Source organism: Pogonomyrmex barbatus, unplaced genomic scaffold (genome assembly GCF_055798465.1).
Source record: "Pogonomyrmex barbatus isolate J1 unplaced genomic scaffold, ASM5579846v1 scaffold7, whole genome shotgun sequence".
Lineage (NCBI taxonomy): Eukaryota > Metazoa > Arthropoda > Insecta > Hymenoptera > Formicidae > Pogonomyrmex > Pogonomyrmex barbatus.
This window is the reverse complement of record NW_028297171.1, coordinates 6,877,985-6,890,806: the sequence shown is the minus strand read 5'-3', so window position 1 is coordinate 6,890,806 and position 12,822 is coordinate 6,877,985. Positions and strand designations below refer to the sequence as shown.

General features: G+C 34.8%; 1 protein-coding gene across 9 annotated transcripts in view; it reads left to right on the top strand.

The window, feature by feature from the left end:
* Positions 1–10,487, top strand: part of EndoA (SH3 domain containing GRB2 like, endophilin-A) — a 28,811-nt gene extending 18,324 nt beyond the window's left edge. For 3 of the 9 annotated variants that reach the window (XM_089083140.1, XM_089083139.1, XM_089083141.1), the window contains exons 3-13: positions 702–770; positions 1,646–1,862; positions 2,297–2,430; positions 2,541–2,607; positions 4,357–4,428; positions 4,968–5,068; positions 5,142–5,245; positions 5,607–5,728; positions 6,519–6,611; positions 7,470–7,588; positions 7,788–10,487. In XM_089083140.1, coding sequence (XP_088939266.1) covers positions 702–770; positions 1,646–1,862; positions 2,297–2,430; positions 2,541–2,607; positions 4,357–4,428; positions 4,968–5,068; positions 5,142–5,245; positions 5,607–5,728; positions 6,519–6,611; positions 7,470–7,588; positions 7,788–7,907 — 1,218 coding nt within the window. In that variant the 3' untranslated portion in view covers positions 7,908–10,487. The remainder of the gene's footprint in view (positions 1–701; positions 771–1,645; positions 1,863–2,296; positions 2,431–2,540; positions 2,608–4,356; positions 4,429–4,967; positions 5,069–5,141; positions 5,246–5,606; positions 5,729–6,518; positions 6,612–7,469; positions 7,589–7,787) is intronic. The other 6 variants (XM_089083142.1, XM_089083143.1, XM_089083146.1 and 3 more) reach the window with 6 other exon arrangements.
* Positions 10,488–12,822: the final 2,335 nt, after the last annotated feature.

The window sequence follows — 12,822 nt, the reverse complement described above, 5'->3', positions numbered from 1 at the left end:
CGTTATAATAATATTATACTCGCATTCTTAGTGCGGTTTATATAGTCTAGAAAGAAAAAAAACTTTTTTGAAAAAACGATCTCATTCGTAGGATTAGCGATCATATAAGTGTGAAATGTTTGGCCGAGAAAATCTTAAGAAAGATTGACGAAGGTTTCTAAACGGAACACATATCTTTTATCCCTCTTAAATTTTAAGTATTTTTACGATTTGTTATTTTTTATTTTATAATTTTTGCATTTTTTATTCTTTAGAGAATCTTTGAATTTTTGGAGTTTTGAATTGTCTAAAATTTCTGCCTTTTAATATAATGAAATTTTTAAGTTGAACACAAGCCAATAAGTACTTACAATTACATGTTATTGTTATATATATATTTATCTCAACAAAATATATATATATATAACATATATATATAACAAAATATATATATATTTTTTTTTGTTTATTGAGATAAAAGATTAAATATCGATGACTTTTGCGATATTCCATTAAATGCTTCGTCATTATTATTTATTATTTAGAATTATAAGTAAAAATATCTCGAAGAATTTTGAAAGATTAAATCGATCTAAATTCTAGTGCATTATTTTTTCCGCATGATCTTATCTCAGGTTGGATTAGGAGATTTGTAAAATCAGTGAAATGCTTTATTTATTCAACGACTGTAGATCTTAGTCTAAAGATAACCAATCTTGCAGTACATGACGGAGAAGATGGGTGGAGCGGAGGGAACGAAGCTTGACGTTGATTTCGTGGATATGGAGAGGGTGAGTAGTGTATTTATATTTGTACTTGAGTGTGTGAGGGAGACGCGCCTTTCACACCATATTTTCGCATATATTCCTTTGTAAGGATGCGTCAAGGGAGGAGATGGAGATGACTAGCACCTCCTATTTAACGGCATTATTACCGAATTTCAGAGATTTTATTCAGCTTTTTTTGGCACTGCTGTGGACTTATCAATCTTTCAAAATGCTTTCTTGACACTCTTACAATGTGAAGCCAGAAGTTGTGAGATGAACTGTGTTATAAAACGAAGTTCTAGGAAAACTTTTTGCCGTTGCCTTTTTTCTGAATACCTCGCTTTAACTTTGATACAACATGGATAATGCGATATAATTTTTATCAAGAACCATGAATTCCTCCTTTGCAATCTCTTTCAGTTGCGATTGTCTAATTACGAATTTTTATGTACATTCTTATATTATATTAAAACTATTCTTTTAGAATCGATAGCGATTTTAATTCTGAGAAATAGACTTTGTAAATATTATATTTATTCCAATAAGACATTTTGAAGTATATGTAAAAATTGTCAGAAATGAAGTAGATTTTTTTTTTTAAACGAAGACTATTAAATAAGAATAATTATGATGAAAAATAGAGAATAATAAAGAATAATTTTGAAGGAAGGAGATCATATTTCTAAAACTTTTATTAAATATAAACCTTATTAAATGTTATATTATTTTGAGCACTACTCTCTCAAATGAATCTTTCGTTTTATACTCACTTGGCTCGATAATCCATATTGTATACATATCATGGATATAATTTTAAAACTTCATAAAAAATTTATTGGTACTATCGTCAAAGTGAACTAACAAGGGACAGAGCGTTCATATAAAAATGTCATGTATAGAAAACAGACGTTACTTGCGAGCTCGTGGAGGAGCTACAGATGAAGACGAAAGAATTTCTTCAACCAAACCCGACTGCAAGGGCGAAGATGGCTGCGGTCAAGGGTATCAGCAAGCTCAGCGGTCAAGCAAAGGCGTCCACTTACCCTCAGCCGGAAGGTGTACTTGGCGATTGCATGCTCACTTATGGCAAGAAAATGGGCGAAGACAGCATTTTTGGTACATGCAATTTAAACCTAATGACTTTTCACGAGAAGAAATTCGATCCACAGTTCTTTTTCTAAAATATCATCCTAAGTCATCGTTCTTTGGAACTATTTTTGCGACGATTACCGCTATTATTTTTATTTTTATTTTTAAAAATAATATTTCGTTTCGTATTGTTTGAAAATGCGTGTATATGTAATGTTCTTCGTCGCATATTATCCCTCTTGTACGCGGTAGCTCCTCGGCAAAAGGCAAGTATCGTTATTTTAAACGGCGTTAATTATTCGAGACAGTGAGAAAGTTATATAAGTCAGACGTTCCCAGACGTGCATCAAAGTTTATTTGACATTTCTAATCTTATGATTAAAAAAAGCGAGACGTATCGAGAATCGATAGGGCACATTGTCCGAGCGTCATCTTATTCTCACTTTTATCAATCCTTGCAGCCCAGGCTCTCATTGAAATGGGCGAAGCCATGAAGCAGATGGCCGATGTCAAGTATTCGCTGGACGACAACATCAAGCAGAACTTCCTCGAGCCGTTGCACCATCTGCAGACTAAGGATCTCAAAGAAGTGATGGTACGGTTATTGGAAAAGTTGTGTTTACAGCTCGCGCTAGGCGGGCTAGGCGCCGCCTCTCCTTCGCACTCCGTACGATTCGCGATCTCCTCCGTTTTTCTTGATTTCAGCACCATCGGAAGAAACTGCAAGGCCGTAGGCTGGACTTTGATTGCAAGCGAAGACGTCAGGCGAAAGGTACGTTGAGGTTTCCCGCATGTTGCTTTCGCTTCTCGTCCTCTCGCGTTCCGCGCTCCTATTGATTTATTCAGGCGCGGTGTGTCCTTGCACGAACAAATCGTCGCTCGTCGCTCGTCGACGCCCGCAATTCGAGGAGTTGAAATAAAAATCAACCCGCGTCATAGAACTGTAACGCGAGTAAATGAAGCTGGCAGCACGAGATTGCACGTCCGACGGGGGGGGGGGGGGGAGAGGAGACCCGCGACCGCACGCTCGTGATTTTCGAGATGGCGGTGTCATAAAAGGAAACGCGGAAGACGATATTATTGGATGGCTCTAATGGGGAAAGGTTACAACTGCGAAATCTTGCTCTTCGTCGAAGAGATAAAACTGTCGTGACCGAAGCGGAGATTATACTTTCAATGGAAAGAGATCCGCAAAACCGTCATTTTCGAAAGAGAACGAGCGATGGATAAAGCGCTGAGAATGATATATCATTTTCAATAAAAAAAGAACTTACAAACCGCACAAATATCCTTTTTGAGCCATGACACTTTTAATTTAATTTAATTAATTTTATTCTTTTTGATATTTATATTTATTTTTTAGGAACTATGTATTTAAAAAAATAAAAGTTTATTAAATTTCCGAAGTTTTCTTCATGTTTGTGAATTATATTGTATATCTTGCTATACGATTTACTATGACGTAATTTTGATTTTGGTTGATACCTTCTTATTTTTACTATGTTCAATTTCAGTATTATTTATTATTACGTCGACAAGTTGATCCGCTTCAACGGTTATATCGCTTTCAGACTTATGAGATTTTCAGATAATTTCTATTTCGCTTTTTTACTTATACTTTTTCAGCGATTCGTCGGTGGATTTTTAAGCTCTTTACAAAGCATCTTTATTTCCCATTGTTGGCATGCGTGTGAGAAAATAGAATTACGTTTCATACATGATTCGCTCCTTCAGTATAGGGTTATTATGATAAAATCGTTGCATGAGTAGATGCAAATGGTGCAACTTTTTTGCAATAGAAAGAAGATCTCTTACTCGCATGCTGCGTTGCATGAGCACGGTTAAATAGAATCACAAATCAGTATCGTATTGTTGACTTGAAAGCAGAGCGAGAAGAATATTTTTCTTTAATGCATTTGCGTATTTTATACGAAAAGATTTTTTCATGCGATTACTGCATTTGGACTATTGTTAAAATTATAAAAAAATTTGCATAGTTTGTTTTAACGAAAAGAATTTATCCATAATCTATTTACATAAATATTAAGAGTGATAATACAAGTCGATAAATTATGCTAATTTGTCGATATATTAATTTATACTACATAACACATATATCATATTTTATATAAAACTAACACAAAAACTTTTAAATTGAAATCGTCTTTTAAACTTTTTTGAAGGATTTGTAGTATATTGATAAATTATTTTGAATTTTTAGTTTGATTAAAATAATATTCAATAATTGAACTCTTAATACGTTAATATTTTAATAGGTGAATAGCGATCGACGTAACATAAAAAAATAAATATTGACATTTTTTATCTCTGGCTGGGATCGTACGTCTATCAATTTTTATACATTTTGCCTTTATGTTTTTTGAATTATTAATTCGAACCATTAATATAATCCACACGTTCGTGATTTTTTTGCATTATTATTATTTGCACCAAATAAATTTGCGCTTTTCGCCGATATTGGATGTGCTTCACCTGTTTTTTATTTATTATTAATTATTAGTGACTGGGAAGAGATCTGCCAGTCCACATTTTGGAAGTCCAGCGCGATCAGGCACCTCGTCATCGTATCCTGGTATGGTGACTTCTATTAGAAGTTTGTACCCCGTACATGTGAAAACTTTACATAGTATCGATCGTTTTCAATAATCGCTCGTAAATTTTCCGTAAAATTCCCAACCAGGACAAAAGTTTTGGAAAACGCTTGAACATCACGTAAAATCGAAGTTTAAGATATTTCTTAGACTTTTTCGAAAGTTGTCTGTAAAAATATCTTCCTTTAATATTCTTAAAAGACACACACCGCCTAATTAGATATTCCTGAACAGTTTGAGACCTGAACTGTTGTGCTATCCGATGAATCCTGATGCATCGTTGCTAGATTTAGAATTAGATTTAGAAGTGATAATTTTATTTATCGAAATAGCGATATTTAAACATGCTTTTTTATAGTGCGAGAAATACATTTACGTGCTCATAGATTTAATTATACTTTTATTTATTGGACCCACCATTATTATAAGTGTTAGATTTTAGTGTTTAGATTTAGGAAATGAAGCAACCCAGTAGTGCAACCTTTTTAATGCCGTTGGCGGGGCAACTGTTTGCGAACAGGTTCTCACGTTTCAGACGAGGAGATTCGTCAGGCCGAGGAGAAGTTTGCCGAGAGCCTTCATCTGGCGCAGATGGGCATGTTTAATCTGCTGGAGAACGACGTGAGTCGTCGTTACTAATCCTAAACATTGCGCAATGCACGTGGACCAAGATTCTTACGTCGTTTCTTTGCAGATTGAACAAGTGGCACAATTGGCAACCTTCAGCGAGGCTCTTCTGGAATATCATCAGCAGTGCACCGAGATCCTCAAGGGGTTGACGGAAACGCTTTTGGAAAAGTACGTCTGATCGTATGCAAATTAATTAAAATTAGAGATCACGTTAAACGTATTAAATATCAATTTTCATAAAAAATATAAAAATATAAAATTTAATATAATATTTAATTATTTTATTATACCATTATTATTATTTAAATCATAATTTTCTTCATAAAACGATTTATTATATTCGTATATCTCTTCCCGTAGCTAAGTAAATAAATCTTTTATGTAAGAGACTATTGAGATATATATATATATATATATATATATATATATATATATATATATATATATATATGTTCTTGCGTCTACGTAGTGAACATGGCAATCATTTTCTCGGATAATGTTGTCTACGGACGGATATCTTATTTCTTAGGAAAGAGGAGGCGATAAATCGACCAAAGATGGAATTCGTGCCGAAGACACTGGCGGATCTGCATGTGGATAGTGGATTACCGATGTCAGACCATATGAACGGTGGGAACTTCTCCCTTCACGGTAAAACGCATTTCACAAATACTCCACTACACCACGCGACGACACTCGGGTGGTCTGGCTGTTTAACTGTTTCTTGTTCTTTATTCTCTCTCTGTCATGCCGGCGTTTACATATCCCTACGTGGTATACCAACATTAACCAATATATTGCATTCTCCTGTCTCTCATTCTGTATGGAGCGCCCTCGGCGAAATACTCGGCGGGATGGGTCTAATTTACCGTGTCTTGTTTTCTTTTCTCGCACGTACAAACTTTATTATGCACCTGTCAAAGCTAAACGATCATCTAATTTTGTTCTCTGAAATATCTCTCTTTTCTGTCTTTATAAGTGAAATATAATTTTTTCTTTATTATCTTTCTGAATATCCAAATTTTATTCGATATTTTAATTGGACATTTGACGCAAACTATAAATTATAAACTAGAGAAAATATTTCCTATATTTATCGACATGTTTCGTCAAAATGACGATGCAACAAAAGAAAATACAAATCTATTTCTAGGATTGGAATAAATCAGAGTTTACTCGAAGAGTTAATGGAATATCGATTGATTAATTCTCGCAAGATGAATCCACCGCGGGTTGAGTCACCGAACGGACACGTTTATTGTGTTTTCAATTAAATGCATCGGACGTTAATCCCTCGAGGATCGATTTCCGCGTTTACGCGCCAAATACACGCACACACGTATACAAGTGCTCTCACTACACTGTCACATCATCATTTTACTCTTCCTTTGTGCTGTGTGTATAATGTGGCATACCTGTCTGTCCTTCTGACACAATGTAGGGGCAAGTCGGGCCGGCTCTCCGACTCATGCGGACGGGAAGCGCTCGCAGCTCGAGCTATTTCCGGCCGGAAACCCGCCACAATCTACCAATGGTAAACTTTGCATGGGGGTTTCCTCGTCTCTCTGTCCGGCGAACAAACGAATTTCTTTTCGAGTCGCTCAAGGGCCAGTTGCACTAACTATTGCATTATTAAGGGCGATCGATGTCTGACCTGTGATTAACTAAAATTTCACGTTATGATTAGGAATAATGCTTCAGATAAATGATATCTAGTCGGGAGTTTAATAATCGAGATTGTTAGTGCGACCGATCCTGTGCAATTCTCTTTCATTTCTTTTTTTTTTTTTTTGACGATATTCCACCGCTTTCTCGCATAACAATGCTGATGACCAATCACTATGCACGTTTGTTAGATAGTGTTCTATTATCTTGTGCCATAGAAGAGAACTGTGTTAAATAGGTTTTAAGTAATTAAATACAAAATCCAAGTTAAGCAAGAAGGAACATAGCGATTTTTATAAATCTTTTTAAATGAAAGATATGATACGATTGAATTCAATATTAAAAAGAAATAATAATTTTGCGGAATAATACGAAAACGCAACTCTTTTTATACTTTAACTAAATTTTTTAAAAAATATTTTAGATAAATGTTTCCTTCTTGTTACGAAGATTTCAATTAGCAGCTTTCACCGATGATTAAGTATTGATTTCAATCGAGGATTTTACTTTTATCCTCAAGTATTCTGGGATGATATATTATTTTACTTTCGCATTTAGAAAGAAATTGACGTTACACACTGCTGCTTTATTGACACGGTTTTTTCGCGCGAGATGGCTCACGACTAGGGCAGATTGTTAAATGTGTAGTTTGAATGTACGCGATAACGTGCGTTTTCGATTAACGCGGCTTCTAGTAATTTAGCACACTCGTTTCGACTATTTTCAGCTTCACCCTTGCCCTCGCCGAGCAAATCGCCAGCGAGAACGCCGATGACACAGAGAACACCATGCTGCACAGCCCTCTACGATTTTGAGCCTGAAAATCCCGGTGAACTTGGATTTAAGGTAAACTCACGATATTGCTCGCTAAAAATTTGAGCGATATCATAATTTGAAAAGTGTCTAAAGAAAGACGTATTCCGAGTCTTTCAGTTATATGGAATCTTTATCACTTTAGTCTAAATGGTTCTCTTAAACTTCTCTTTTGGATTTAGAGATGCAGGCAGATGATCGATGACGTTTAACGATTTTGTCATCTTTCCAGGAGAACGACACGATCACCTTGACCCAGAAGATCGATGAGAATTGGTTCGAGGGCAGTTTGGACGGTCGCACCGGTTACTTCCCCGTGACTTACGTGCAGGTCGTAGTGCCATTACCCTAAAAGGACGTCGCGCATCTCGAAGCCAAAGACCCTGCGTACTCGTTCACTAGCGTCTACCATTACAGGATTATTCTGCTCTCCAGCTAGCCTAAAACCTAGACGAACCTTCGACGACCTATCTACCTATTTATTGTCACTTACGTTGCGGTTTCAAGCTTACGTCCAAGACACGATTCAGAGTTTCTCTCCGCCATCTATACAGATACCCCTTCTCCACAGACCCGAGAATAGCCCTCTGTTACGCATGTTAATGTACATATATGATGTTATAGTGTATTTTATCGACGTAAGGATCTTCGCGCGCGCAGAGATATACAGACATACACGCAAACGCATACCCAAGGAAGTACATGCATAGATACATATATTAGACGTATTATACACACACACACACACACACACACACACACACACACACACACACACACACACACACACACGGATACAAAACATACAATATCTATGTTAATACATACACATATATACAGACGCATATACAGACACTCAACACACATCAAAGTACCTACGATATAGCAGTTCACTGTCAAGGGCGGCTCTCTCCCCATCTACTTTTCTACATTATCTTCCGTCTCTGCGAGATACTTTCGGGATATTTTCAACACAGTTCGAGTGCACAAAAGAAGAAAATCGAGCCTAGCGAGAATCGATTATGGCGGAGCGCGAATTTTCCGATAGTACCCTCTGGCATTTAGTTTCATCGCACGAAGATGTCCTATCGTTCCAATAACGAGCCGAAAACTCGGCGTTCGTTTCTGTTGCAAGTTATATTTCGCTCGGTTATTATTATGTATCGCTTATGGATTTTGGACGAGATGAGATTATTCCAGCAGGTTGAAATCGTCGTCGAGGTAAGTGAAGGCTTTTAAGTTTCAGTTTTATTGTCAAAATTAATATTAATCCTGGTTAAATCCTAGTTAAAGTAACGTTAATTCTTCTCTTTTTAATATTTATATTATTAATAATAATATTAGAGAAAATATAAGAAGAAAATAATTAGAATTGCTTATCAGCATTAGACACTTTAATAAAATAATGTCAATTTAATCTAGAAAAGAAGTCATAAAGCTTTCAATATAAAAGATCTTTTTAAATGATTTTAAAGTTTTTTATTGTTGTATTTTTTAACTGTTACAAATTGTTGAGCAAATTTTATGGCTGGGGCAGTCTCAAACCGTTCTACACTTTTCTCTCGCGTAATGTAAAAGATTCTTGGACACTAAGTAAGTTTCTTCATTAATTCAATTCCGTTTTTATCATTTGTACGATTAAAGGCACGGCTTGCGGGAGTTTGATCATTCAACCGCGATACATATTTTGGTCCACACGGCGCGGCAAAACTCGTTACTCGTGTAATGTACTCGTATAATAATAATAATATTATCGCAATTCCTATTTCCATTCCTCAGTCGATTGACCGTTTTTTCGACTGCTCACGATTTTTTCTACATTTCCTTTGTCCTTTCTTTTCTTTTTTCCTTTATCCTTTCTTTTCTTATTTTAATTGCTAGGCGATACTAGCTAGAAACTAGGATTTAGTTTAAGCGAACCTCGAAATGGCGGCAAATCTCTTCCACGAAGTCATTATCGATTTATCTGTGATTATTATAGATAATTCCTGGCATTGATTATTTTGGCAATGACGATCCATTGTCGAAAAACTTTCGGGTCAGTGCTGATAGAATGAAACTTAATAGAAAATTGATGTATTGAAAATGTCGCTCGATCAATTATTCTTTGTATATAAATTTTTATCTTATATTTATTGAATTATTTTAATTAGAGAAAAGATATTTGATAATTAACATTTGATTATGTTGGAAGAAATAAAAAATTATTTCACTATCTTTAGAAACATCAACATCTCAAAACCATAGGAAATTGTAAGAAATAATATAATTTTTAATGAGTATTTATCAGTTTTACCACATTTTCAGCATATGAGAAATTTTTCGATATCTCTTATGTTATCTTTTATATAATTCGCCTTGTCTAACTTCGTTCGCAATATTACGATCATTTTAAAGAAATTTTTCTCCAGAATGTAAATATATCGTTTGTATTTTTTTGTATATGTTGGAAAGTTGGCCAGACGCGTATAGTATTAATTAATTACTAACTTTTGATGTAATAGCGCAAGAGTTAAACGAGAGTGAGGAGTTACAGACTTCCTGTTTAAGAGTGTTTATATGTTAAGTATATTTTATGCAAATGCCCGGCAACAATTATACTTTCGCAGCATCCCGACATCGATTTTTCTTTCCCTTCTTCTGACTTTGTATGAGAGTTCAACCGCCAGAACAATGAAAGTAATTAAGGAAACTTGGTTATTTGTTGCCATGTGGATTTTAGGTAAATCTTTGAGCGAGATATCTGCTAAGCATAATTGTATAATGACATTAGAGTATATATTACACGTATACATATTGTCGATAAAGGCGACGGCAGACACGATCGTGTTATCTCTTCATTATCCATTGTTCATATATTTTATTGTCATTATTACATCATTGTAATCGCCGCACTGGCAAAATGTTTCTTGATTACATGTATTACATTAAATTCGAAGAAGGATATTCTATTTGAATCGAAGGACTTCAGACTCGGGACATTTTCCGAATTGAATGTGTGTCGTTAATAGGATAAGACAAGATACGTAGGGGGCGTAGGATAATAATCTGATTTTCAGCTTTTTTAAATAATTTCAATGCCGTTCAGCGAATTACTTTCCGAGCGGTAATATAAGATTCTCTAAATAGATCCATAGAGTTATAAAAGAAATTTTTAAGAAAATTGTGTAGGATTTTCGTACGTAGTGTAACGCGATGTAAGGCAGGACAGATGGCTTAAAGTAGCGATAATCTCTTAGTTACATTCCGTTAAAATTTAAATATCTACGATGTACACATTAAAAAGTATTGAAATGACATAGTTGTAGTAGAAATACAGACAACTCGGAGAATGTTCTTTGTCCCGCAGCGCGATACGTCGTAACAAAGATACATTCGTTCATGATTAACATAATTTATGATCGCTATAATCAATTAATATCAATTAAATATACCATCGATATTATCACTTGCTGCTATCACCGTCGCCAGTTAAGTCCTCACTTGACTCAGACGACAAGTAATAACGGAGGACAGTGAAACGTGGGGGAAAAAAAAAAGGAAGTCCGCATGCGAATTTTATCTACGCTATAATCGCTGTGAGATAAAAAAATGAAATCCCTTTCGGAACTGGAGGTGTTATCGATGTTGTGCAATATTAAGAGTTTAACATCACGGTGTTTAGCCGGTGGGGGCCATCGCTGGATCAGTGTTTCTCAAAACGATGCAAAGATTTATGTGGGAGTGGGAACGACGGGGTGGTAAAATGGAGCGAAAGTGAAGAGCGATTATTCTGAATTGGAATAATAATTACTTTCAATTAAATGCGTAAATGCGAAAGATGTAATCCAGCGGAAATTTATGTTAAAATGTTCATCCCTTGTGTAAAGAGACACGAAGCGTGATGAAACTTCCGATCACTTTCGTTCCAACGATCCATGTGAAATAAAAAGATCGCGTAAAATAAAAACGTCGAAAATAATGCTTTTGATTCTCGGTTACTCGTATAATGTAATTTGAACTAGAATTGCCTCCTAGGATATTGCCTTGTAACTAGATGTAAACAAATATGGTTTAAAGTTATTATACAGTATTCTTTGATGAGCACTAATTAATTCTTCGATGAGCACTAATTAATCCAGCAAAAGTATTACTGATATGATAATATAAAATATAGTTATTGATAATAGAAATCAAATTTTTATCCTATAAGTAAATAATATTGATGTTAAATTCTTTGCATTATAATGTAAGAAGCTTAATTTGAAAAATTTACATATATCTAAAATAGAAGATAAAAACAATTGTTTATTAAATTTTTGATATGAGTAACCGAAAATTGGAAAAGAATGATTTTGACCCCTCAACTTGATTATAGTGGGATCATATTTTTTGTCTGTATAACAAGTGATACCGGTGAAGCTTTGTCAATTAGAACGATAGCAATAAAACGCTAATTATCCCGTGGTGGAAGGTTAGGGGATGGTGATAATTTAGAGTCTGAAGCTAATAATTTTTAGGTCCTCAGAAAGAATGTCCACAAAGGAAAGTATTGAAGAAAACACTTAAATTTCTTATTCTTGAATATCTCAAAATTACTGTCACTATCAAAATACATAGAGATTAGAAGTAACATATTAACAGTTTTCGAAAATCTAACAATTTTCATGGATTAATATCTGATATGATACTAAATTTTAATAAATAATAAATTTTTAAATAATTAGAAATATGTAGTAAAAATTGAAGCACATTTTTTAAAATAATATCTTTATTAGACAAATATTTAAAGTGAAATTTGAGAGTGGCGGTATTTTCGTGATACTAAATATAGCCTGAAAAATCGAGATGAACGTTATCGAATGAAATTATTATGGGGACTGATTAGTTACAGGAACCGATCTTAAGTATTGTCAATGTAAATCCGCTCCTGATTGAGAATTCTCGCTGATCGACAGAGGAGGGAAATAAATTTGAGAAACACTGCGCTGGGGGAAGAAGATAGAGAGAGATATATATATATGCTATTACTACTTGTGCGGGAAGAAATTTATAATTGCTGCGTGATATACTATGTTAATTTATATATATCGCGACGGTCCGCACTTTGCGTTCGATTGTTCGTGGACCGAAATTCGCGCAATTTGGCATACGGTGGATGAGGAAAACGAAAAGGAAACGCGAGAAAGGCGGCGAGATTGGCGCGATCGCGAGAGAGAATGAACTTAACGGTAAATACTAAAATCGGTATCTTATTCTATAAATGTTGGCTATTGTTAAATGTTGAA